Below are 26,393 nucleotides of genomic sequence, written 5' to 3' on the forward strand. Positions count from 1 at the left end.
TTCAGATAAATAACTCTCACATGGCTCGTGAGGTACTTTACAGCGTTTAGACAGATATTACTGGTATTTCTTTTTGTACAGGTATAGCCTTAACGAATAGAAACTTCGGTTTACTTGTTACAGATAGGGACTCAACCCTGGAGTTCCGGCTCAGAGAGGAACAATTGTAGTCTAGGGATATGTACTGAATAGACATCTTTTTTAAATTCGACCGGCCGGTCTAACTTGAAATTTTTGACTCAAACCAGAGCTCTAATACCACTAGGTGTAACCCCCTCACACCGATGTGGATAACTCGATCCGATCTGGAGTGTCACATTAGGGTCACCGGAGCGACCCACTGTAAAAATAGCAAAAAATTTAAAACTTTTCTTAAAACTTGTAAACTCATAAAATTATTTATGAGTACAAAATAAAAGTTATAAATACTCGAAATAAAACTGATTTTCAGACTCGTATATAAAACAAAATACAATTACATGCCCCCTAATCACATGTACCGTACTATGCAAACAGCACCGGAAGAACTCCCTTACTGAAGTCGATAGCTGCACTGGTACAATTCTTTTAGCCTGAGAAGATGAGTAACATAGTGAGCTTTCGAAAGCTCAGTAATACAGAACTTCCAGATGATGTTGAAGAACGTGTAGATACAGATAAACATATATTTTCTTAATGATCCATACATTTGCATACCTTTATATTGAGCGGAGATCCTACTGATATTTCAGGTGGTAACGGACAATGAGCTTTCAGTTCAGAGAAATATTTCGGATGTTTAGGTCCAGGAGATCATAATAGGTTATCTAGTGTGTTCCCAAAAACCATGTAACTTTTTAGATTTTTTTAAAACATATATATATATACCCACATCCCAACACAACATAATGTGTAGGTTCCCCATAACCATACACCCAACCCATACAACTTTTAAGGCCCTGAGCACAAAGCCGAGAAATCTGCGGAAATACTTCCTTCAACAATACCCCCTAATTAAAACATTTTTCCGTTATTAAATGGAGATATCAGAAATCAAAACAGAATTCAGAACATATATCAGAACAGAATCCAGATCAGAAATCAGAACAAAATCCAGATCAGAAATCAGAAAAAAAAATTCAGGTAATGTATCAGAACATAATTAAAGTCGGAAATCAGATAAAATATTTATATGATTAGGGAACACACCATAGTTTATAGATATTATTCAGAGGTACGGGATAATCTTATCAAGCAGAAAAACATAGATCTTCCGTATGTCGATAGAATGTTGGAATTAGAATCAATATTGGAAGAGATCAATAACTGATGGAATCATCAGTTATTCAGAATGAAACTTGAGTCGATAGGGAAGAAATGAAGGTTCATGACCTTTATAGTAAATGTCGATTAATCAGTTTATCGAACAACTCCAGATGAATAGCTCCCAGAAACAATACTTATCAACTTGTCAATTCATTAACCTTCCAGGGTATTTACTCTTTAATACTAAATATTATTATCCATAGATCATCTTCTGAGTCATCATTGAACAAATCTTAAGAAGACTAACAGATATTCCAATGCTCTTAATTTCATGTTCACGCTTTCACTATATCATGAACTGTTGACGTGCTTGATTTGTAGTTCATGACCTATAAGAACATTACATCATGTATGTTCATTAATGTTTCCAGACTCATCCAAATCACTTACTTAATCCTTCGTTCTTGAGGTTACTTAATTCATTTAGCAGTCAAGTCTCTTACAGTTACTTCGAGGTTTTTCAGGGTAATCCAGACGTTTCAAAATTTCGTATACATATTGTACTTCCATTCAATTTAATTTGGTCTTCGTGGTTAATTTGTCTAACGAATATCTATTTTTTATTACCGAATGCGATCTAGAGTTGAGTTGAGCTGAATACTTCCAAAAATTATCATTGAGCCAAACTTGAATAGACGAATACGCATTCAAGTAATATTTATGCCGTTCAGGTACTGATATATCATTAAGGTTGATCACCTCACTTAAGCTATGTTCCATAACAATTAAATGTAGTCCAATACCTATGTTTATTTGGATTCTTTAATTAATCCAAGACATTTACTTAATATAGGCCATAAGGGTATTTTGGTAATTTTGGTGTTCAGTTTTATTCTATTCATTTTAATGCTCGAGGATATCCAATCATTCTTGAGCTTGGTGATATTCTTGAGTCATTTTCATTACAGGGGTATTTTGGTCATTTTACAAATCTACGGTATTTCAATCTTTTTCCTCCATCCGATCTTATTATTTAATTCTAATTTATCATCTATTTTAGTCTCGTCGAAAAATTCTGATAAAAGAGCACCCTCCGATAAATTGTTCTTTAGGTATTTACTCATAACTCGGATATTTTCGGGTCAAATGTCTTCTCAGATTTTACAAACGGAATATCAGGAATTGTTCTGCACTAAGTTAGGATCTTAACAATCAAATCCGTACTTAATCGAGTTAAGTACGAGTCCTCAAAGTACTTACTTATTCAGGGTCAACTCGGACTATTTTACCTCACAATGGTATTTTCGTAATTTTTTAACCAGATAATTTCAGTATTTAAACTTAACAAAAATAAATATAATTTAGAGATCCTATGGTTAATTTCTTTTCGAAACATTCTCAAATCTTGAAATGATTCCTTAACAGACTTCTAGTATCGTGCATAAACCCTCTTGAGGTTAAAAACCGGTTAACCGAATTTTCCAAGCAAAACTAACATTTCTTATGCACATCAGTAATTTTTACCGGATCAATATGTCTTTTCAGAGTTATTAACCAACTTCCAGGGACAATTCTTGTCATCTTACAATATAATGGTATTTTTGTAATTTTACCCAACAAGAGTATTCTCATAATTTCTCATCCGAGTACCTTTAATATTTAACCTTTGATGATATAAAATATAAGTTACAAATTCAGGGTTGATTTCTTTATCACTAATCACAAAACTTGTAATTTAATTCTAAAATCTCTCAATCTTATATTTTAATCATCTGAACCATAATTAGTTACCAAATTTCTACTGTGTTCGGATCGAGTGTAAAAATTCATTAACTACACAAATGAGACCAGCATTATCTTATTCATACATTTACCAATATTCACATGTTCCTTAAAGCATAAAGATGTAGTAAAGTTTTACCTCGATTTTTGTGCAATATTGATCGACCATTAAATTCCATTCGAACGCCTTACGTCGAAAACATAAAATATGACTTTTCAAAAATTTGGAATTTTCGGTCAAAATCAAAGTCAACGGGTTTGACTGGAAATTTCGAGGCCTTCAGGTCCGAATTTCGAAAAACAAATTGCGGAATCAGATTTAGAACGTCGAAAATTGTCAGGATAAGTATACTCGGTCAAAATCAAAGGTCGTTTAATGCCCGGTCAAAGTTTTGGTCAACTGTGGTCAACAGTCAACATTCGACCATTTTACACAAATATCACCATAACATAAATTAATTAACAAATTAGCCACATTTTGCAAATATTTACTAAACTAATACCTGAATTTTACACAAATAGCACCTAAACATAAATTAATTACAAAATTATCACCCAGACGATGCCCACTCTCGAGGGTGGCACGTGCGGCGCATGAATAGTGCTATGGTGTCGGAAAATTCCCGGAAAAATTCACAAAAATTATTTTAAGCGATTTCAAGGCACTTATAGAGCTCGGTTCACAATTTTGAATGGCGGAGAGCTCGATTCCGAAACGTCGGAAACTTTGACGGTCTCACCCCTCCACGCGCCGGTGACGAAGGAGAAACGGAGAACATCGGTGGACTCGGAACGATGCAAGGAATATGATGGTGCGGGAGGTGTCGTAAACGGATGACCGGATCGTCGTGAATCGATGACAGACCAACTAAAATTGAGTTATTACCGAGGTTACTTCCGACTGAAATTAATGGCGACGATTCACGACGAAAGGTTTGAGGGGTTTTGTTCCTCGGTCAACAACGAACACGATGGTGGTTTCGGTTCGTCGATCGGAGGTCGGACGGCGAGTAGATCAGAGTTGAAAGTGGGTTGAGGGGACGAGGAAAATTGAGAAAATATCTCTAGAAAACTAACTGGGGAGAGTTTATAATTCTCTCATATAGGAAATTGGCTAAATTAATAGTTTAGCCACTAAATTTGATGCACTTTATAAAAATGTCTTCCAACTTTGAAATTTTATAATTTAATCCTTAATTTCTTCCAAAAATACCAATTAAATTCACCACTTTATAATTTCTTAAATTTAGCCCCTAAATTGGGGTGTTACACTAACACTGAAACAGGTATCCTCGAATTTTCTCGACCAAAAGCTTAACATATGAGCATATGGCATCTGAATCTAAATGTTTGTGGTCTTGTGTAAACGAACTCATTGTGCATGCATATTTGCCATTTGTTGAGTTAATCAATCGGATGAAATAACCAAGAGGGGTTGAATTGACAATTAAAATTTTGGTGGAAGCTTTAATAGAAAATAAAAAGATTTGCACAAAAATTTAGAGTGATTCGACTTTCTCAACCAAAGTCTACGTCCACTACCTTAGCTATCCACACTAAGGATTTTCCACAAATTCACTAATTTGTCTTTCTTTTGAGGACAAAGAGTAACCTTACAACTCCCTCAAGAATTATACCCCAAATTCTTAAGACATTATCTTCTCAAAGAGAAAATTACAAACTTTGCAAACTTATAGAAACAATCTCACAAGGTAGAATGTTTGCACAATTCTAGAACAAAGAAAGAACACTCAAGAATGAATACAATTTAGAAAAAATGGTGTTCTTGAAAGCAAAATGAATATTGAAAGGATGTAGGCTTGATTTACTCAAACAATAAGTTTAAGGCTTTCTCTCTTTGAATTCTTTCTCAAAACTTGTTTCTTGTTATTCATCAATGGCTTCAAGACTTGTTTAATACCCCTTGAATGAATTTTGAATGTTGGGGATGATCATGAAGTCAATAGAGTCATTGTTGTATGCTTTCCACTTCAAAAAGTTGTTGGGAGCGTATGGTATCGGTACTCCTTCATAGGGGTATCGATATTACCTATATAAAATTCAAATATTTCGACCGTTGCAAACTCATAGGTATCGATACCTCTGAAGGGTGTATCGATACTTTTATGTAAAGAGGTATCGATACCGGTCGTGGTATCGGTACCCATTTTGCATTATGTTATTTCTCGGAGTCAAAATCAAAAGTGGTGGTACCGTTACATTTGGCTAGGTATCTGTACTACTTTATATAGGGGTATCGATACCCTGTAGGGTATCAGTACCTCTTTTGCATTCGACGTTTGAGGGGTATCGATACTCGTTAAAGAGGTATCGATACTTCCCTATTAAAAACTCAATTTTGACTCGATTATGGTTCTAAATACTTTGTAAAAATTATTTAAAAAATACTTTGCGTATATTTGAAAATTTATATTTGAAAACTTGGAGTAATATTTGTGATATTCGAATAATTGAACCGAATATAATATTTAAATCGAATATAAAATCTTAAAATTCATTAACACTTTATTTGTTATATCGAAACATCAAAATGTTTTCAATAATCTCTCCCTTTTTGATATAACAAAACATTTTTGAAATTTTAAGATTATGTTTTTGAAAAATCATTTTTGAAAAGTTTATTACTCTCCCCCTTTTTGTTAAATGAAAAAGACTCTATAAATTTTAAACAAGTTTGCCAAATTGATGTATGTATATAGCTGCTGAGATCAAAGTCAAGAAAAATATTAGCCATTAGTCCACATAATCAATATTCATAAACGATACACAATAGGGATTGGTCATATTTGATCTAAAATGTAAATGATGCATAAACTAATGAAATAATCATTCAATTAAGTTCAAAATTCTAATTATTCAAAATTAAACATCCAAATCACAAAATATCCAAAACAAGCAAATATTCAAAACAAACATCCAAATATTCAAATACATAAATTCATCAAAATGTTTAAGACAATAGTAGGTTCAACCAAAGATCAACTAAAAAGAAAACTAGAAAGATTGGTTAATCATCTGTAAGAGGATCAAGATCAAATCGATGTCCTCTAAGGAAAGCAACATCGCGGGTTAGTGCGTTGAGTCTCTCATCTGCAGCATTGAATCGAATATCCATTGGTTCTCATTGAGCTCAAATTTCCCTTTGATTCACCAACTGTTAAGTTCCCATAGCAGTCAAGTGGGACTCTAATGATGTGAACCTCAAGTCCAATGTCTCCATAAAAGAGTGAAAGTATGGAGGCATTGTATTGTCTTGCCTAGCTGGCTCATCTTCGAGCTAGTTTACGGGATCATCGATGTCCCGTAAAAGGTCTTCAAGCTCTTGAGCCGGAGCTGGAGCCGGAGCATCTTGTGAAGAGCTAGCACTGGAGGTTTTCTTTTTTGATCGAACCCATTAGTATTTGTCTCCAGTCCATCTCGATTTTTGAAAATATGTGAAGTTGATTTCTGTGGTTAGAGGGATGGCTACGTCTAATTCTACCTTAAGACAACTTTCATAAACATATTACTAAGTAGACAGCCGTAAACTAATGTTTTAACACGTTTAGAAGGAATGTTGTTTACGGTTTCTACTAGTTCCCCAAAGATAATTTGAGGGAGATTTATTTTCTTATTTTGTTGGATATAATGTATCCACCATAAGTCAAGAGTTCTAAATGTGGAGTATTTTCCTCCGGATGGTCTGAAACACCAAGAGATTATAAGATGAAGAAAACATTCGTAATAAACTAAAACACTTGCACTAGACTAGACTTTATATGGTGAAGGCAATAAATCTCGCTCATTATCTAGCTCTCGATTATCTAGACTGAATGCACTAGCTATATAGTCTGAGTCTATAGAGATGTATTTCCCCAAGAGATAGGAGCGAATACTTTCAGTTTTGGTTTGGGACTCATTTTGTACACACACCGCATTAGAGTAAAAAATATTAACTAGATGATAATAAACAACTGGTTCAACCTTAAAAAGATTATCAAATTTCTATGATTTGAGGATGTGGAGGTATTTGAATTTTATATCTTTCATATCTTGGAGAGACGGGATACGCTATTCCCTAATGTTATATGACTCGAAATGGTTAACGTACCTGAGTAGAGACCTCTACGGTTAGGTTTGTTAAAGAAAAAGTTTAGAATGGCCATCTCGGGTTCATTAGGGATAGGATTTTGTGGTGGAATAGGAGGTGGATTTTATGGTTAGGAGGAATGACTAGAAGATGACCTTGCTCGTTTAGACATGGTTTACATCGGAATGGGATAGGATACCTGCAATTAAGTAACATATGTATGCAACATAATTAATCCCAAAACTCAATATGAGTCCTCAAAATTCAAGGCTCTCTAACTTAGTGTCTAATGGGAAATATTGAAAACTATTTTGAAAACTAAGTTTGAAAAATCATAATATGTATAGTTTTCATGAAAATAATATAATTAGATAAAAAACAACAATTAAATTAAAAACAATTTTTTTCGAAATTATTTTTTTTTTGAAAAAACTTGTGTTTTTGATAAAATTTATAGTAGAATCTAGTGTAAAACCATAATCTACTAAATGTCCGATTACTAATTTGAACTAGAACTAACTAAAACTAGTCTTATGTTCAAAAATCAATGAAATAGTATTTTAGAAAAGTTTACCTTGAAAAATCGGATTGAAATGGAATGTGGTGTTATTTGCGCGAATTTAATGAGTGTAGTAGGATTAGGAGTTGAAGAACGAATGATTTTCGACTTGAAATTGATGTAATGGAGCAATGTGGATATTTGGTAGAGGGGAGGAAGTGAACGGCAGGAGTGTTTGTAAAATAAGGGTTTTGGCAAAATTATGATTTTTAGTGATTTTAAAGCCTAAACCCGACAGGGGATATCGGTTCCCCTCGAGGGGTATCGATACACATTAAAGGAGAGTATCGGTACTGCATAAACAATATCGATACCTATTGAATCAATATCCGTTCTAGGTGGCCAGTATCGATACCTAGTGCACAGAAATGTCAAACATCTGTATTTAAGCACTTAGCATGCAAAATTAATTAGCTCTAGTGGTATAGGCAACTCATATTACGAAAATTAACTATGTTCAATCAGTCAAATCTACCCTTAAATTTTATTTGAACATATTATTAATTTTCACAAAAGATCATAAACTCCCCTAACTATTAGCATAGAAGGCATTCAAAAATGTCATGCATTTTTCCTTAATCATTAAAACAACTAATATTATTTTAAACACAAAATCAAGGTAGGTTGGTTAAACCTAATTCTCTCCTATGTGTCCAAAATCTCTTTTTGTCTAAAGGTTTTCTAAAAATATCCGCTAATTGATGGAAAGTATCTACAAATTCTAGAACTACATCTCCTTTTGTGATATGATCTCTAATGAAATGATGTCTAATTTTAATGTGCTTAGTTCTAGAGTGTTGGATGATATTTTTAGTGAGACAAATAGCACTAGTATTGTCACACTTGATAGATATAGTACCAACTTCAATTACAGAGATTACAAGTTGTTGTTTCATCCATAAAACTTGTGCGCAATAACTACCGGCTAAAATGTATTTCGCTTCAGTAGTAGATAATGCAACACTATTTTTATTCTTTGAAACCCAAGAAATTATCATATTTCCTAGGAATTGACAAGTATCAGAGGTGCTCTTCATATCTATTTTGCATCCTCCATAATCCGCATCCGAGAAGGCATGCAAGCTAAAGCTAGAGTCTCTAGGATACCAAAGTCCTATACTAGGAGTGTCCTTAAGGTATCTAAAGATTATTTTAATGGCTTGTAGACTTGATTCCTTAGGGCATTATTGAAATCTAGCACATAAGCAAACACTAAACATATTGCCCGATCTACTTGCGGTTAGAAAAAACAAAGAGCTAATCATAGACCTATAAAGTTTAACATCTACATATTTACCTTCTTTATATTTGTCAAGCTTTGTAGATGAGCTCATATGAGTGGCTTTGGGTTTCACATTCTCCAATCCAAACTTTTTGAGCATATCCTTGAAGAGCTTTGCTTGATTGATGAAGATCTCATCTTTCCTTTGCTTGATTTGGAGCCCCAAGAAACATGAAAGCTCCCCCATCATGCTCATCTCAAATTCACCTTGCATTAGCTTAGAAAATTCTTGGCAAAGAGCATCATTAGTAGAACCAAATATTATATCATCAATATAAATTTGAACTACTAATAAATCTTTACCTTTTCATTTTAAAAACAATGTAGTGTCAACCTTCCCTTTTGAAAAACCATTTTAAATTTAAAAAAATTGACAATCTTTCATACCAAGCTTTAGAAGCTTGTTTTAAACCATATAGTGCTTTTGTCAATTTAAAAACATGATTTGGAAATTTTGAATCTTTAAAACCAGGAGGTTTTTCCACATACACTTATTCTTTTTATAAAACCATTTAAAAATGCACTTTTAGCATCCATTTGATATAATTTAAATTCATTGAAACATTCAAATGCTAATAACATTCTAATTGCTTCCATCGTAGCTACGGGAGCATGTGTTTCATCATAATCTATTCTTTCTTATTGAGTATAGCCTTGAGCAACAAGTCTAGCCTTGTTCCTCATTATGTTACCACTTTCATCAAGCTTATTCTTAAACACCCATTTAGTACCTATAGTAGATTTATTACTAGACCTTTCAACTAATGTCCATACTTTACTTCTCTCAAATTGATTTAACTCTTCTTGCATAGCCATAATCCAATTTTCTTCAGTTAATGCTTCTTTAACATTTTTAGGCTCTATGCATGAGATAAATGTAACATAATTACAAATATTCCTAAGAGAAGATCGAGTAGGTACAACATAATGATTAGATCTAAACAACATAATTATAAATGCAACATAAACACCTAAAATATCACCATCCTTGACATAGTTGTACTCTCTTGGGCATGTGACTTCACTTTCTTTAATGGTTAAATTCTTGAAGGCATCTTGAGTTTCCTTATGTTTCACTTCTTCCTTTGATATTGGTTCTCCCACGTCATTTGCATTTATAATACCTACGTCATCATCAAAACAAGAATCCTTCCTCGGAAGGAGATTATCATTGAAAACAACATGGATAGACTCTTCTACCACTAAAGTTCTTTTATTAAATACTCGATAAGCTTTAGAATTTAAGGAATAACCCAAAAAAATCCCTTCATCACTTTTAGCATCAAATTTGCCAAGATTGTCTTTACCATTGTTTAAAACAAAACATTTACATCCAAAAGGATGAAAATAGCTAATGTTAGGTTTTTTTATTTTTAAAAATTTCATATGGAGTTTTCTTTAAAATAGGTATAATCATTACTCGGTTAATTACATAAAAACCGATATTTGTGGCTTTCTCCCAAAAATATTTTGGCAAATTGTTTTCACAAAGCATGGTTCTAGCCATTTCCTATAAAGTTCTATTTTTCCTCTCAACAACTCCATTTTGTTGAGGGGTTCTAGGCACTGAAAAATTATGGCTAATCCCATTTGAATTACAAAATTCAGTAAATCCAAGATTTTTAAATTCAGTACCATGATCACTCCTAACACTTGAAATTGAGTAGCCTTTTTCATTTTGGATTACTTTTGAAAACGTGATAAAATTTTCTAATGATTCATCTTTAGTACTTAAAAATAGAACCTAAGTATACCTAGAATAGTCATCTACCAACACAAAGGCATATTGTTTTCCACCCAAGCTAGTAGTTCTAATTGGCCCAAAAAGATCTATATGGATCAATTGTAATACTCTACTAGTTTTTATCTTATGTTTTCCTTTTGCACATGCATCACAGATTTTATCTTTATCAAATTTTATCTTTGGCAACCCTCTTAATAAATCGCCTTGAATTAGTTTTTTGCAAAACACTCATGCTTGTATGTCCTAGTCTCCTATGTCATAACCAAACATCATGCTCATCCTTGGCAACTAGGCATAAATTAGTCATATTAATTAAATCTAAATGCACCATGTATATGTTTCCTATTCTATGACCAATAAGCATAATACTATTAGATGCAATGTCAACATCTTTACAACCATTTAATTCAAACAAGACATTGTATCCTTTATCACACAATTGACTAATACTTAATAGATTATGCTTTAACCCATTTACATATAAAACATTTTCTACTTGTATGGAATATGTATTACCTATAGTATCTATACCTTCTATGTAACCTTTTGAGATGTCACCAAAGGTTACCACTCCTCCATTTTTGTCTTTAAGCTCAGTAAACCAGCTTTTGTCTTCGGTCATATGTCTTGAGCATCCACTATCAAGGTACCATGTATTTGATCTTGTTTTCCGTGCCTAGAAGCAATGCTCCTTTTCCTACAAACATAGATTAATTTTTATTTTTGGTACCCAAATTCTTTTGGGTCCATATTCATTAGTTCCTAAAATCCTTGTCCCCTTAGGTATCCATTTGTTTAGGATATCCTTATCTTTAGTAGTATTGAGTCTCTTAGGAACCCATATACTTCTAATGATTTTACCATTAGAGGTTCTTTGGGGACCTCTATGATTGTAAGATTTAAAATTCTTTCTAATATAGTTGGATTTTGAATTTTCTCCTTTTTCAAAACATTTTGTTCCAACTCTATTGAATTTTTTTTAAGATCATCAATTTTCTTTTGATGATCATTATTGACTCTTGAAAGTAAGTTTTGCAAATCCAAATTTTTTTCTTCAAAATCTTCTATTTTGATTTGCAATTCTTTAATTTTACTTTCAAGATCAATGTTGGTATTGGATATGAGATCTTTTTCGGTTTTCAATTTTGAAATATCTTTCTTGTATTTTGAAAATAATTTCTCATAATCCGAAGTCATCCCATTATATTCCTCTAATAACTCATCAAAAGAATAATCTTCTAAACCAAATGAGTTACAGGTTACCTGAGAATTCTCCCCGAAGGCCATTAAGCACAAGTTAAATACTTCTTGTTCCTCTTCATCAGATGTTTCATCATCGCTCCAAGTAGCTATGTGTGCTTTGTGCTTCTTCTTTGAAAAACCCTTATTCTTCAATTACGGGCAATCGTATTTAACATGCCCAGGCTTTTTGCACTCATAGCAAATGATCGGGTCCTTCTCCTTTGACTCATTTTTGAAGCCTTCATTTCGTTGGAATTTTCTTCCTCTATTTGGATTCATTAATTTTCTAAGTCTTCTAGAAAGAAAGGCCATTTCTTTATCTTCGTTATCATCAGAATCACTCTCATCTTTGGTGGATTTGAGAGCAAAATCAACGTTTTTTTTTCTTCTCCATCTCCTTCTTTGTGTCATCCTTCTTCTCATGATCTACCTTATCTTGAATCATCATTTCATGAGTGAGGAGAGAACCAATGAGCTCATCGAGAGTTAAAGACTTTAGGTCTTTAGCTTTGATAATTGCAGTCTTTTTTATTGCCAAGCTTTTGGAAGAGAATAAATTATCTTCCACAAGTTTCTCGTTAGGGATTATTTCTCCAAATCCCTTGAGACCGTTGACAATCACGGAAAATCTATCCATCATAGCTTTGATGTCTTCATTTGGTTTCATCCTAAAATTTTCATAGCTATGAGTAAGAAGACTAATTTTGGTTTCTTTTACCTCGTCGGTTCCTTCATGTGCGACTTGAAGTTTATCCCATATCTCCTTAGTGGTTGAACAAGATGATATTCTCCCGTATTCATCTGGTCCAAGTGCACAGAAAAGAATATGGATAGCTTTTGAGTTGAGCTGGAATAATCTTGTCTCTTCTTCACTCCATATTTTTGGATCTGTGGATGGTTCAGAGTATCCTCTCATCATGATTTTCCATACACCCATGTCACATGCTTGAATAAAGAACTTCATCTTATTCTTCCAATAGGCGTAGTTAGCTCCATTGAAGAATGGAGGCTCGTTGACGGACTGAGAATCAAGAACGAAGTCGAAGTTTGATGCAGAGGCCATTGATGACTTGAATATCGATTGAACTCTTCCTGGATCTACTCAAGAGGTGGTAAAACCTTCAAATGAGTGTAGCTCTGATATCAATTGTTAAGTTAATCAATCGGATGAAATAGCCAAGAGGAGAGTGAATTGACAATTAAAATTTTGGCTGAAGCTTTGACAGAAAATAGAAAAGATTTGCACAACAATTTAGAGTGGTTTGACTTTCTCAACCAAAGTATACGTCCACTACCTTAGCTATCCACACTAAGGATTTTCCACATATTCACTAATTTGTCTTTCTTTTGAGGACAAAAAGTAACCTTACAACTCCCTCAAGAATTATAACCCAAATTCTTGAGAGACTCTCTTCTCAAAGAGAAAATTACAAACTTTGCAAACTTATAGAAAAACCTCACAAGGTAGAATGTTTGCACAATTCTAGAACAAAGAAATAACACTTAAGAATGAATACAATTGAGCACAAATGACGTTCTTGAAAGAAAATGAATATTGAAAGGATGTAGGCTTGATTTGCTCAAACAATAAGTTTAAGGCTTTCTCTCTTTGAATTCTTTCTCAAAACTTGTTTCTTGTTATTCATCAATGGCTTCAAGACTTATTTAAATACCCCTTGAATGAATTTTGAACGTTGGGGATGATCATGAAGTCAATAGAGTCGTTGTTGTATGTTTTCCACTTCAAAAAGTTGTTGGGAACGTATGGGTATCGGTACTCCTTCATAGGGGTATCGATACTACCTGTATAAAATTTAAATGTTTCGACCATTACAAATTCATAGGTATCGATACCTCTCAAGGGTGTATCGATACTTCTATGTAAAGAGGTATCAATATCGGTCGTGGTATCGGTACCCATTTTGCATTCTGTTATTTCTCAGAGTCAAAATCAAAAGAGGTGGTATCGGTACCTTTGGCTAGGTATCGGTACTACTTTATATAGGGGTATCGATACCCTGTAGGGTATCAATACCTCTTTTGCATTCGATGTTTGAGGGGTATCGATACTCGTTAAAGAGGTATCGGTACTTCCCTATTAGAAACTCAATTTTGACTCGATTATGGTTCAAAATACTTTGTAAAAAATTATTTCAAAAATACTTTGTAAAAATTATTTCTAAAATACTTTGAGTATAAATCTCAATTTTCCATCTACTACGGAGTAAAAATTTATATTTGAAAACTTGGAGTAATATTTGTGATATTCGAATAATTGAATCGAATATAATATTTAAATCGAATATAAAATCTTAAAATTCATTAACGCTTTATTTGTTATATCGAAACATCAAAATGTTTTCAACACCAATGAACCTTCTGACTTCCCACAACATCTTATGTTGTAAGTATGATACTTGTATCCTTTAGTTATACTTGACATCATGGTATATACACCTTACACAACATCATCTTTTACTTAATTTAACCATATTGTTTTCACTCATGTACCCTAAACTGATGATATTGTCATCCATCAAGGAATAGGAAACAATAGATGTATGCCTATACTTGTTGCACCTTGCAAAATATATAATTTGAAAGTCTTGTTTTCTATCATTTTATCAACAAAATAAATTGTTTTCTAATCTTTGCGAGTCCACCTTCACTAGTTATACTCATTTGAATCAAGTGTACTTAACAAAGTAAGATTTCTTTTCAAGTCTAGCACTTGTCTTACATCACCAAATGTTCTAATGATATCATATTGCATCTTAATCTTGATTGTCCTAAAATAAAAAATTCTACGCAAAATATTATTTCTCATCAAAACATCCCTTTAGACCCTTTTTCATAGGTTGTAAAATAGTCTCAATTGAAACAAATATAAAAAGTGCAACTAGAATCAATATCCTTCTTCATTTGTTTATGATTATTGACAGCAATTAAGAGTTCGATGTCACTATATTTATCTTCTTTCACACACTCTGTTTTATCAATTTTTTTTAGTTATTTCCCCTTTCTACTTGTACTCACTCTTTTAATCTTATTTTTCAACTTATAGCACTTAAACCTGATGTGCTCCCTTTTCTCGAAAAAATTACGAGTTTTACATCTGTTTTTGGTTTCGAAATGCTCTGATTTTTAATGTTAAAATATTCTTCTTCTTTTTCTTTCGTGATTATTGTCAATCATTTTATGAGAATCGAGATTCGAGACCCTTTTCTTGAAATTCGTATCTAATTGTAAAGTGTTTTTATCTTTTCATACAAGTATACGAAATTGTATACTTCACTAATAATAAGGATTTCATGACTATACCAGATGATATCTCTAAACAATGAAGAAGAAGGGGGCAAAGAATATAGTAGAATCAAACCTTAATTTTATTTTATCGTACTTCACCTATATGATCTTTAAATTTGACACAGGTTCTTTAAAGACAGCTAAGTGATCTTTAAGAGATTAGTCTTCTATTAACTTATGTGAATGATGGTTCAAATCTAATTTGTTTGTTAGTATTTTATTCATGCTTAGTTACTCAAATTTCTTCTGTTAACTTATGTGAATGGTGGTTCAGATATAATTTGTTTGCTAGCATTTTATTCATGTTTAGTTACTTAAATTTCGTCGCAAGAAAGTAATTATCTTTTCTTTTGATACATTCTACAAAATTTGATTTTACAAGCGTAAAAGAATTTCAAATAGGACTTTTAGGACCTTAAATTATTTCTCTTTATGTATTTAGGATGACGATATCTTATCGATCTCTTCCAATGTCTCGTCTAAATTGATTTGTGTAAAAAATTTAGAAGTTTCACATGTCATAACGAGAATATGGTATTACGATCCACCAATAGAATTTCATATTTCATCAACGTTGTTATCGTGATCGGATCAAAACCGTTAAGCTTTTATACCAATTTTTAATAATTTAAACATGATAATAACTAATGTAAACCAATCACAAAATAAAGAAAATCGAGATTTACGTTAAAATTAATTTCAAGAAAATCACAGGTAGGATAGAATCTTTACTAATGTTGAAAGTAGAAAAATACAAATGGATTTGCATAAAGCCAGAAACAACTTAACTTTTAACCCTGATCCCTAGTATTTATTTATAAGGATAGTTAATTGGTTGCAAATAAAACTTATATAGTAGAAGTCTACTCATAGTTAGGGGTGAGCGTTCGATCGAGTCAAGTAAAAAATTTCTAGCTATTCGAGTTGACGAGTCCTATTTTACTTGAAGTTTTTTTTATTCGATTCGAGTATATAAAATTCTAGTCGAATTGAGTCGATTTTTTTAAGTTTCTATTTAAATTAAATTGTAATATATAATATTATATTATTTGATTTCAATTTAAATGATTTTTATAACCATATACAATATATATTTCTTCATATATTTTTCATATGTGATATACATATATCATACAAAATCAATGACTGACTTAAACTTGAAAATCGATTCATTAATTACTAAAAATTTCGAGTTACTTTTCGAGTTATTTGAGTTGTATTTTACAACTCAATTTGAATTTGAAATTTTTTCGAGCTTATGAAATTACAACTCAATGTCAATTCGAGTTGAGTTTTTTCAAATTAAGTCGATTTTTGCTCACCCCTACTCATAATAAGTTTTCTTCTATTAATCAATATAAATTAAAATATGCTTTCTATTTCTAATAAAACTAAGATTTTTACTTTTTTTTTCTTCCAATTATCTCTTAATTTTATATTTTCATTAAGTTGTGTCACATCAAATTCAAGTCAAACTCTAATAGAATCATTACATAGAATATTTTTATAATTTGTATACTTTTAATACTTTTATATATTTTTAGAAATAATATATTTATTTTAATTTTTAGAAATCAAAATTTAATACCAAATACCAAAATATTTTTTTTAGTTTTTAAATTATAATAAAAATATTAAATTAATATTTTGAGTAAACTTTAAAAGTTAAATTAAAAATTTATTCATTTTACAATACGTGCGTCATTAATATAATAGAAAATAGTGTCAGATTAATTATGATATAATAAATTAATTTTTTTACAAAGTTATAATAAATTATTTTTTATTAATATAGGTTGATTATAAATGATAGTATTTGCTTTAAAGACGGTTAATAAATTAATCTGGTGACTCGATCCATAAATATAATAAATTAAGGGGTAGACAACATAAGTAACTTTTGTTAATTAAAAATAATCAAATTTAAGTGATTGATCAAACTATTTTAGAATTTCCATTTATTTTTTATAAAAAAATTAAATTCAAATTTAAAATTTATAAAAAAAACCTTAATAATTGAACTATTAGAATCATAAAAGAATAATAATGGACAAAAAAAATTATGATAAAAGAAAATGTCGAAGAATCGAAGCAGCTTCGGGTTCATCAGCCCCAATAAATAGTAAAGATGGCGGCAGCCTGTCTTTGACCATTCCCGTATGTATCGCGTGGCACGGGCTGCATGTCCGAAACATGTTCAGTTAGTTTAGACACGGACTTGAGCTTTCAAAGAGTTTTTAAAACACGAAAATAGACAGAATGTAGACTGAATTTATGAAAATAGTTGGTAACAACTACTATTATTTCTTCTCTTCTTTCTCAACGTAACAACTGTATTAGAATTGTTTTAGGTTTTTTAGATATAATAATAAAAATTAAGCTTTAATATTTGCATAAATAATCAGTTTAGTTAACTAAAGAAAAACACATGTTTTTGGTTTTATATTTTTTATGTGTTTAATTGATAGCGTGACGTATCAAATCACTCAAAAGGATTACGTAATATATGTTATATCATTCAAAGTGATGATATGAAACGTGTCATATCATCTAAAGTGATGATATGACATGTATCACGTTACTAATTAAACACATGTACACATATTATATTAATAATATGTGTAAAAATGCTAGTCAACTTACAATTTTCAACAATAAAAGTTTATTTTAATTAAAAATAAAAATATGAAAGACTAAAATATTCTAAGCAAGAAAAAACAAGAATCAAAATATATTAATTTTGGCACGATGCCTTTCTTTTATTAAGAGAACTATGTTAACTAAGAATACGATATTTTGAGAATTTTTGTTACCAAGACTTAGGTATACAGTGCATTATTAAAAAGAAAAAAAGAAAAGGTATATAGTGCAACATCATTCTCTAAAATTATTTTATACTCCTACCAGTGTATTTGAAATGATGATAAAATTACATTTTCTTCAATATTACAAGTAATTGAAGATTGATGGGTAGGAAAGATGTGTGAATCAGTAACCATTTTTTGTATAGATAAGAAATAGCAGTAAAATATAGGAATTAGCTGAAACAGCCTGCAGAAAATGAAAAGCGAAAGCAAATCCAGCAGATCAAATGCATCGATATAACGCCATATTGGATTTACATCAGCCACCAAGCCATCAGTTAATTGCCTTCCTATTTCTCGGCATCGGTGAGCTGCTGCTCGACATTGGAAAACGATGAAGAAGTCGACGGCTCTGGAGGTGAGCGATGCCTTGGACCCACTCTAACAGGTCCTATGTTACTTGAGCCGATCAAGTGAGGGAAATTGAGCTTAGCTTTTGAGCCACGGATCTTGAAAGCCGCTTTATCATAAGCCAAAGCCGCATCTTCAGGCGTTTCGTAAGTCCCTAGCCAAACCCTCAACCCCTTCTTCTCCGGATCCCGTATCTCCGCCGCGTACTTTCCCCACGGTCTCCTCCTCACCCCCCTATAATGCACTCTTTTCCCACTCACCACCGTCTCAGCTTCCACTCGACTCACCTCCCGCGGCGGCTGCGGCAGTTCCACTTTTCCAGGCGAAGGACATGCAAAGCTAAAGTCCTTGTCAAGATTTAACGGTAGAGTGGAATTCTTGAGGAGAAGGCTGGTAAAACTGGAAGTAGTCCCTCCATGTAAAGACGACCAGTCAAAGGAAACGACGTCATCTATAGAAGTTAAAGAAGGTTCAAAATCGCCGGCCAGAATACGGCGGCTAATGGAGTCCAAGAAGGCAAGATCTTCGGATACTGAACTACTCTCAGGCTGATCAGCCGACATATCTTTCTTCAACTGTAAGAAACCGAGGGAATTAAACAAGCTAGTGGTTTGTTTAATAGGAAATCGATGAAGAACAGAACCTAAAGCTGGTAAAAGTTTATATATGGTTGGAGAAGGGATGGCTGGCATTTTCTTCCTTTTCAATCTTTATTTACAATATACCAATAACATAATAGATTATTCCAACACGTGCATGTTATCATAAATATTTTTAGCTTATAAAATTGAACTAACACTTTCTTGTTTTTTCTTCCAGGGACGAAGCCAGCTCAAAGGATCCATAAGGTATGTATACTACACCTATATAAAACGTTTTATAGAAGATATTATCAAGAAAGTTCTACTAATAATATTTTATTTTATATTTTAAATATAAAATTAAGTTTAATGTTAAGAAAAGGCTTTAAAGGCGTGTATGGGAAAAATATTAGATGACCCGTTTCCCTACATCATTCGTGATCTCAACCATAATATTTTTTTTTATTTTTCTAAGAATTTTCACATCTTTCCAAGGTGAAAATAAAGGGTAAATAGTAATTTACAAGTTATTTTATAATTGATGGATATGATTCATTGAAACCATGGATGACGATAAGTTGGGACCATAAAATAATTTCTCCGTGTTTAGATTTGATTAATAAATGTTAAGAGAAACACATTATGTATTTAAGACGATAATTAAGTTTAAACATTAAAATGATAATTATTAAAATAACTATAAAATGATAATTATTAAAAATAACTATAAAAATCATAAATATAATATAAAAGATATAAAAGTGTGTTTGAACTTACTATCAAGTTTGGCTTGATTCAATAACGAACAACTTAGCCTGAAAGATATCTAAACTAAAATACTATATAATTTATGCGTATTACTAATAATATACAAATTGTTGCGGAAGACGACTATCAGATAGAGCAAAATCGCAACTGATAATTTGAGAAAATAAAATTGAAGATAAAAGAGGCACAAAATTTACATGGAAAACCCCTAAAATATTTAGGGTAAAAATCACGGGCAACGGTAGAAGAATTTCACTATTAGAAAATAGGAATTACAACCTCTCTCGATCTACCAAGGAGAAAACAATGATAATTTTCTCTAGATAAAAAGGAAAAAACAACTCTCAAGAAACTCTCTAAAATCTCTCTAGTATTGGAAGAAAACTAGAATGCTTTGGGATGATTTTGAAGCTAAATGAGCTAGGGTATTTATAGTTGAAAACTAAGGACTAATTTGTAAATACCCTAAAGTTTAATGACTAAATTTTGATTTAGCCATTGTCCAAAAAATCAACAAAACAACTCATTTTTTTTCGGTGCATTTAATATGCACCTTTGGGTGCTTAGTCAACAATCTCCCACTTGAAGATTTGATTGGAACAATTATATCTTCACACCATTCTTTCTACCTTGTACCATCATGTTGCTTACGTCTCTGACAGGCCACAAGAGGATCGACACCAAGTAAATTTATCGGTATTGATCGCCTTCGTCATGAAATCTGCTATGTTGTCTTTGGTATGAATGTTCTGCATATCTACCGTCCCTTCTTCCACCTTTTCACGAATGAAATGGTATTGAACTCGTATGTGCTTTGTCCTTGAATGAAATGCTGGATTCCTTGCTAGATGCAAGGCGCTTTGACTGTCACAAAATAGAGAAACATACTCTTGATTGTGCCCAAGCTCCTCCAATAGCATCTTCAACCAAATTGCTTCTTTACTGGCTTGTGTAGCTGCTACATATTCTGCCTCTGTTGTGGACGTAGCCACGACTGACTGCAATTTTGAAACCCAACTTACCGCTCCACCAGCAATTTTAAACACATATCCTGTAGTAGATTTGCTTTTATCCAAATCCCCTGCATAGTCAGAATCTACATAACCATTGATTAGTAAGTTTGATCCTCCGTAACATAATGCAACATTTGAGGTCCCTTTGATGTATCTCAGGATCCTCTTCACTGTATTCCAATGCTCTTTGCCTGGATTCGCCATGTACCGACTAACCACTCCCACTGCTTGTGCATTGTCTGGTCTTGTGCATATCATAGCGAACATTAAACTTCCCACTGCTGATGCATACGGTACTCGAGACATCTCCATCCTCTCTTCTTCACTGCTAGGACTCATACTGGAGGATAATTTGAAGTTAATAGGAAAAAGGGTAGAAATTGGCTTACAATCTTGCATGCTGAATCGTGACAAGATCTTCTTCAAGTAATTCTTTTGTGAAAGCCAAATCTTCCTACTACTTCTGTCTCGGTGAATTTGCATCCCTAGAATCTTGTTTGCTGATCCCAAGTCCTTCATTTCAAATTCCCTAGCTAGTTGTTCCTTCAATTCTTCAATATGATCTTTGTTGGGTCCTGCAATCAACATGTCATCCACATACAACAACAATATAACAAAATCGTTATCACCAGACCTCTTAAAATAAGCACAAGGGTCTGCATTAAGTCTGTTGTATCCAAGGCACATAATGAAGGAATCAAATCTCTTATACCAACACCTCGGCGCCTGCATTAGACCGTACAGAGATTTGTTCAACCTGCAAACCAAGTTATTCTTTTCTTTTTCTTCAAATCCTTCAGGCTGGAGCATGTAAATCTCTTCTTCAAGATTTCCATGAAGAAAAGCTGTTTTAACATCTAGTTGCTCTAGATGTAAGTTCAATGTAGCACACATTGCCAAAACTACTCGAACAATTGTTAGTCGAACCACAGGAGAAAATATTTCATTGAAATCAATACCTTCTTTTTGAGCATATCCTTTGACCACCAATCTTGCACGATACCTCTCAACTTGATCGTCACCATTTCGCTTGATTTTGAAGACCCATTTGTTACCAATTGGCTTCCTTCCTTGTGGTAGTGGCACAAGGTCCCATGTATTATTTTTATGAAGGGCTTCGATTTCCTCTTGCATCACCATCATCCATAGTGAAGCATCTGAGTTGTTTATTGACTCTTGGTATGTTGATGGCTCACCGTCCTCTGTTAAAAGGTAGTATGCAATATTACATTCTATAACATAATCTGAGTGCCAATTGGGACGTCTTCTCACACGATCTGATTGACGAGTTGTTGGAGTTTCAGAACTTTCTGGTTCTTGTTCATCATGTGCTGGTTCTGCTTCAGAAGAATCTCCTTGTTCAACCTCCTTTTCCACATGTATATGTGTAGTCTATGACTTTTCAGTGCTATCATCGTCTTCTTTTCTTTGTAGCTTATCTTCTACAAAGATAACATCCCTGCTAATGATCACTTTGCTGGCAGTGGGATCCCACAAGCGATACCTCTTGACTCCATCAGCATACCCCAAGAATTTGCATTTCCTGGATTTAGGATCCAGCTTTGAGATTTCTTGGGAGTTGTACATCACGTACACAATACTTCCAAATACATGGAGGTTTGAATAATCAGCTGGTTTACCAGTCCACATCTCCATTGGTGTCTTCAGCTATATTACAGTTGATGGAGTTCGATTCACCAAATAACAGGCGGTATTGACTGTTTCTGCCCATAATGATTTTTCTAGGCCTGCATCCCTCAACATTGCTCGTGTTCTTTCTAACAAGGTTCTATTCATCCGCTCTGCCACTCCATTTTGTTGAGGAGTGTTCGCCACTGTGAACTGTCTTTTGATGCATTCTCTCTTGCAAAAGTCATCAAATTCTTCGCTTGTGTATTCTCCTCCATTATCTGTTCTGAAACACTTGATCTTATTTCCAGAATCAAGTTCCACTCGCGCTTTGAAGTTTTTGAAAGTTACAAACACATCTGACTTCTTCTTTATAGGGTACACCCAACATCTCCTGGAGTAGTCATCAATAAATGAGACAAAGTATTTTGCTCCGCCTAGGGATGTGACCGGTGCTTGCCATACGTCAGAGTGAACCAATTCTAGAACACTTTTGACTCTAGAATTTGATGTGTTGAATTTCAACCGGTGTTGCTTACTTGTTATACAATGCTCACACAAAGGAAGTGATACCTTTGTTAAGCTGGGAAGTAGCTTTTGTCCACAAGGACTTTCATTCCTTGTTCTGACATGTGTCCAAGTTTCTTATGCCATAGCATTGCAGAATCTGAACTACATGAGGCAACAGAGGCTTCTGCTTCTAGCAAAGTCTCTCCCTTCAACATGTACAAGTTTGCAGCTATCTTTTCGCCTTTCAGCACCACAAGCGCTCCATGGAACACCTTCGTGATTCCTTTTTGTGTTTCAATCTTGCTTGCATTATTATCCAACAATCCGTAGGATAATAAATTTTTCTTCAGGCCTTTCACGTGCCGCACATCTCGAACAACTTTAATTGTTCCATCATACATCTTCAATTTGATGGTTCCCACGCCAACGATATCTAAGGCATGATCATTGCAACTATAAACAGATCCTCCTGAGACAGGTTCATAATGATGGAACCATTCTCTTCTTGAGGTCATGTGATATGTTGCTCCTGAATCAATGAGCCATATATCTGCAAATCGTTTTCTTCCTTCCACGGTGGTTGACGCTTCACAGCATAGAGCATCTCCATCATCTGAAGTGTTTGCGGTATTGCCTTGTGGATTGGAGTTTTTATTGAGACTCCAACAATCCTTCTTCAAGTGACCCTTCTTTCCACAGTGGTAGCACTTTAAATTCTTCTTGCTTCTTGACTTCGATCTACCATGTTTGTGACTGCTGCTTTGGCCACGTTCTTTTGATCTCCCTCTCATCGTTGTCAATGCCTCTGCTTGTTGCAGATTTACTTGTCCATCTTCCTTGTTCTTGCACCGATTTTCTTCTTGTAGAACAGCAGCTGCAACGTCATCGAAGACTAGACTGGTGACATTATTGTTTGTCAAGTTGATGATGAGTTGATCATACGAATCTGGTAGACTTTGAAGTAGAAGTTCAGCACGTTCTTGTTCTCATATTTTACAGCTTAAGGATGTAAGCTGAGAAAATAAGGTGTTCAGTGTATTTAAGTGCTCTGTCACTGAAGTAGATTCTGGCATACGGAGAGTGTACAATTTCCTTTTAAGGAAAATTTTATTGTGCAACGATGTGGCCTCGTACAATTTGGTGAGATGATCCCATATCTCCTTAGCTATCTTCTTCTCCTTAATGCTTGACAATACTTCATCTGCTAATGCTAGATGAAAGTTTGCCATAGCATTTCCGTCCATCTCGTTCTATTTGTTGTCATCTGCGAAATCCACCGGCCTTTCATTGATAGCCGCTAGACACCCGTCTTTTCTCAGGATGGCCTCCATCTTCAATTTCCACAGTGAGAAATTTCTCCCATTGAATTTTTCAATATCAAATTTCGTTGTCATAGCTTCTATTACGGATAGCTCCCACTATTTCACTATCGTGAATAGTTCTCTGGAACCTTCAAAGAATGGGTAATACCTTCTTACTTTCTTATGTTGGAGGATCCACCTTTTGGTGACAACCACAAAGACAATAAGCAGATATTACACACTCTAATCTAGCTCTGATACCAATTGTTGCGGAAGACGGCTATCGGATAGAGCAAAATCGCAACTGATAATTTGAGAAAATAAAATTGAAGATAAAAGAGGCACAAAATTTACGTGGAAAACCCCTAAAATATTTAGGGTAAAAACTACGGGCAACGGTAGAAGAATTTCACTATGAGAAAATAGGAATTACAACCTCTCTCGATCTACCAAGGAGAAAACAATGATAATTCTCTCTAGATAAAAAGGAAAAAACAACTCTCAAGAAACTCTCTAAAATCTCTCTAGTATTGGAAGAAAGCTAGAATGCTTTGGGATGATTTTGAAGCTAGATGAGCTAGGGTATTTATAGTTGAAAACTAAGGACTAATTTGTAAATACCCTAAAGTTTAATGACTAAATTTTGATTTTGCCATTGTCCAAAAAATCAACAAAACAACTCATTTTTTTCGGTGCATTTAATATGCTCCTTTCGGTGCTTAGTCAACACAAATTACTTCGAATAAAATAAAAAAATTAACATTTAAATATCATTATTGATGTCGCCTATGTAATATTTTACTGTTAATTAAAATTTCAAAGTTAAAATAAATTACAATTTTATCTAATTTAACAAAATTAATAGTTATTTAAATCTTTATATGAATAAATACAAGAACCCATAATTAAAAAATGTTAGTCGAGCTAAAATAATTAAAATCAGTAACTACCTTTTACGAATCAGTGATATTTATTTAATTATATGAATAATTAAAGTTGTTAAATCTTCAAAATAATTTTTACAAAATTCTAAATTTTAGGATTACCTTTTGCGAAACACAAGTGATTGACTAATTTATTTGAGGCAAAAAGACACTTGAGGTTTTTGGATTAATTAATATTAATAGGGGATCCAACATGGGCGGCTCATCCCATCCTCTCCAGCACTGGGCTTTTCGACGTAGCTTTTGAGGTGTCTTCTCCCATCGTGTTAGAAGAGGAACATCCAGTTGCGAATTCCGTTTTCAGTTCTGGGAACTCTCCCAAGAGGCCTATTATCCTCAGTTCTTCGGGTGTGAATAGAGCTTCTAAGGCTAGAAGAAGGTGGGCGTGTGGGGTCAGTTTGAGAGCGTCGTCAAGACTCATCTTTGGAAAGAGGAAAATATTTGATCGAAGGTGTCGGGATGGTAGGCCAAACGTTAGTAGTAGATGCAATCTTGTTGGAGACAGAGATGAAGTGTATTATGAGGGAGTTCGAGGCGATTATGATGAAGCTGAGTTGGCTTTAGCGACTGCCGTTGCTTTGGGTTGGAATTTGCAGAGCTGAGCAGGCTTTCGATTTTCTACGATTGATTTCTCTTATGAAATCTGTTTGGAGTTTTTGTTGCTTCAACTTGGGTCGTTGTTGTTTTTAGTAAGGTTTGAGTGTTTCTCTGCGCTTGTGCTTAGTTTGGATCCGTCTATTTTTTCTAGCTCTGGAGTGGTTGGTGTTTTGTTAGAGGAGTTGGCTCGTTTTTTGTTTTGTGGTTGTGCTTGGTGGTCCTCTTTGTTTCGATATTCCTTATTTTGTTTGTTTGGTTTGATTTTTTGGTTCTGTTGGGGAATTTGTTGTAGGATTGTTTTTCGATTGTGTGATGTAAGTTTGTTGGTGTATTTGGTTTTCACCATCTCAAGGTACACTCTTTTTCCTCCATTTAGGATTAGGGAGGTTTTTTAATGAGGTCCTTGAGACGGTTTACATTGTTTTATCTTTTAATACAAAGTATCATCTTTCAAAAAAAAAAAATAATCCCATGTGACCCTTTGACGAACATGTTTCGTAAATGACCAACGACTTCATTAATTTCAGCGGTTAAAAATTAGGTGAATTATACCATTCATCACTCAACTATTTTCTTATCTTCTAT

The 26,393-nt window shown here is 33.5% G+C and overlaps 1 protein-coding gene across 1 annotated transcript; it reads right to left on the reverse strand.

Annotated features, from left to right (window-relative positions):
* Nucleotides 1-18,404: 18,404 nt before the first annotated feature.
* On the reverse strand, nt 18,405-19,028 carry LOC120146184 (ethylene-responsive transcription factor 13-like). Its single transcript, XM_039159821.1, has one exon. The coding sequence runs from the start codon at nt 19,026-19,028 to the stop codon at nt 18,405-18,407; it is 624 nt and encodes a 207-aa protein (XP_039015752.1).
* Nucleotides 19,029-26,393: the final 7,365 nt, after the last annotated feature.

This window comes from Hibiscus syriacus, unplaced genomic scaffold, assembly GCF_006381635.1.
Source record: "Hibiscus syriacus cultivar Baekdansim isolate YM2019G1 unplaced genomic scaffold, ASM638163v2 tig00110899_pilon, whole genome shotgun sequence".
In the NCBI taxonomy this organism is placed as follows: Eukaryota; Viridiplantae; Streptophyta; class Magnoliopsida; order Malvales; family Malvaceae; genus Hibiscus; species Hibiscus syriacus.

Bases quoted from the DNA above. Each gene is read 5' to 3' on its own strand.
- LOC120146184 (XM_039159821.1), bottom strand. From the start codon at position 19,028: ATGTCGGCTGATCAGCCTGAGAGTAGTTCAGTATCCGAAGATCTTGCC.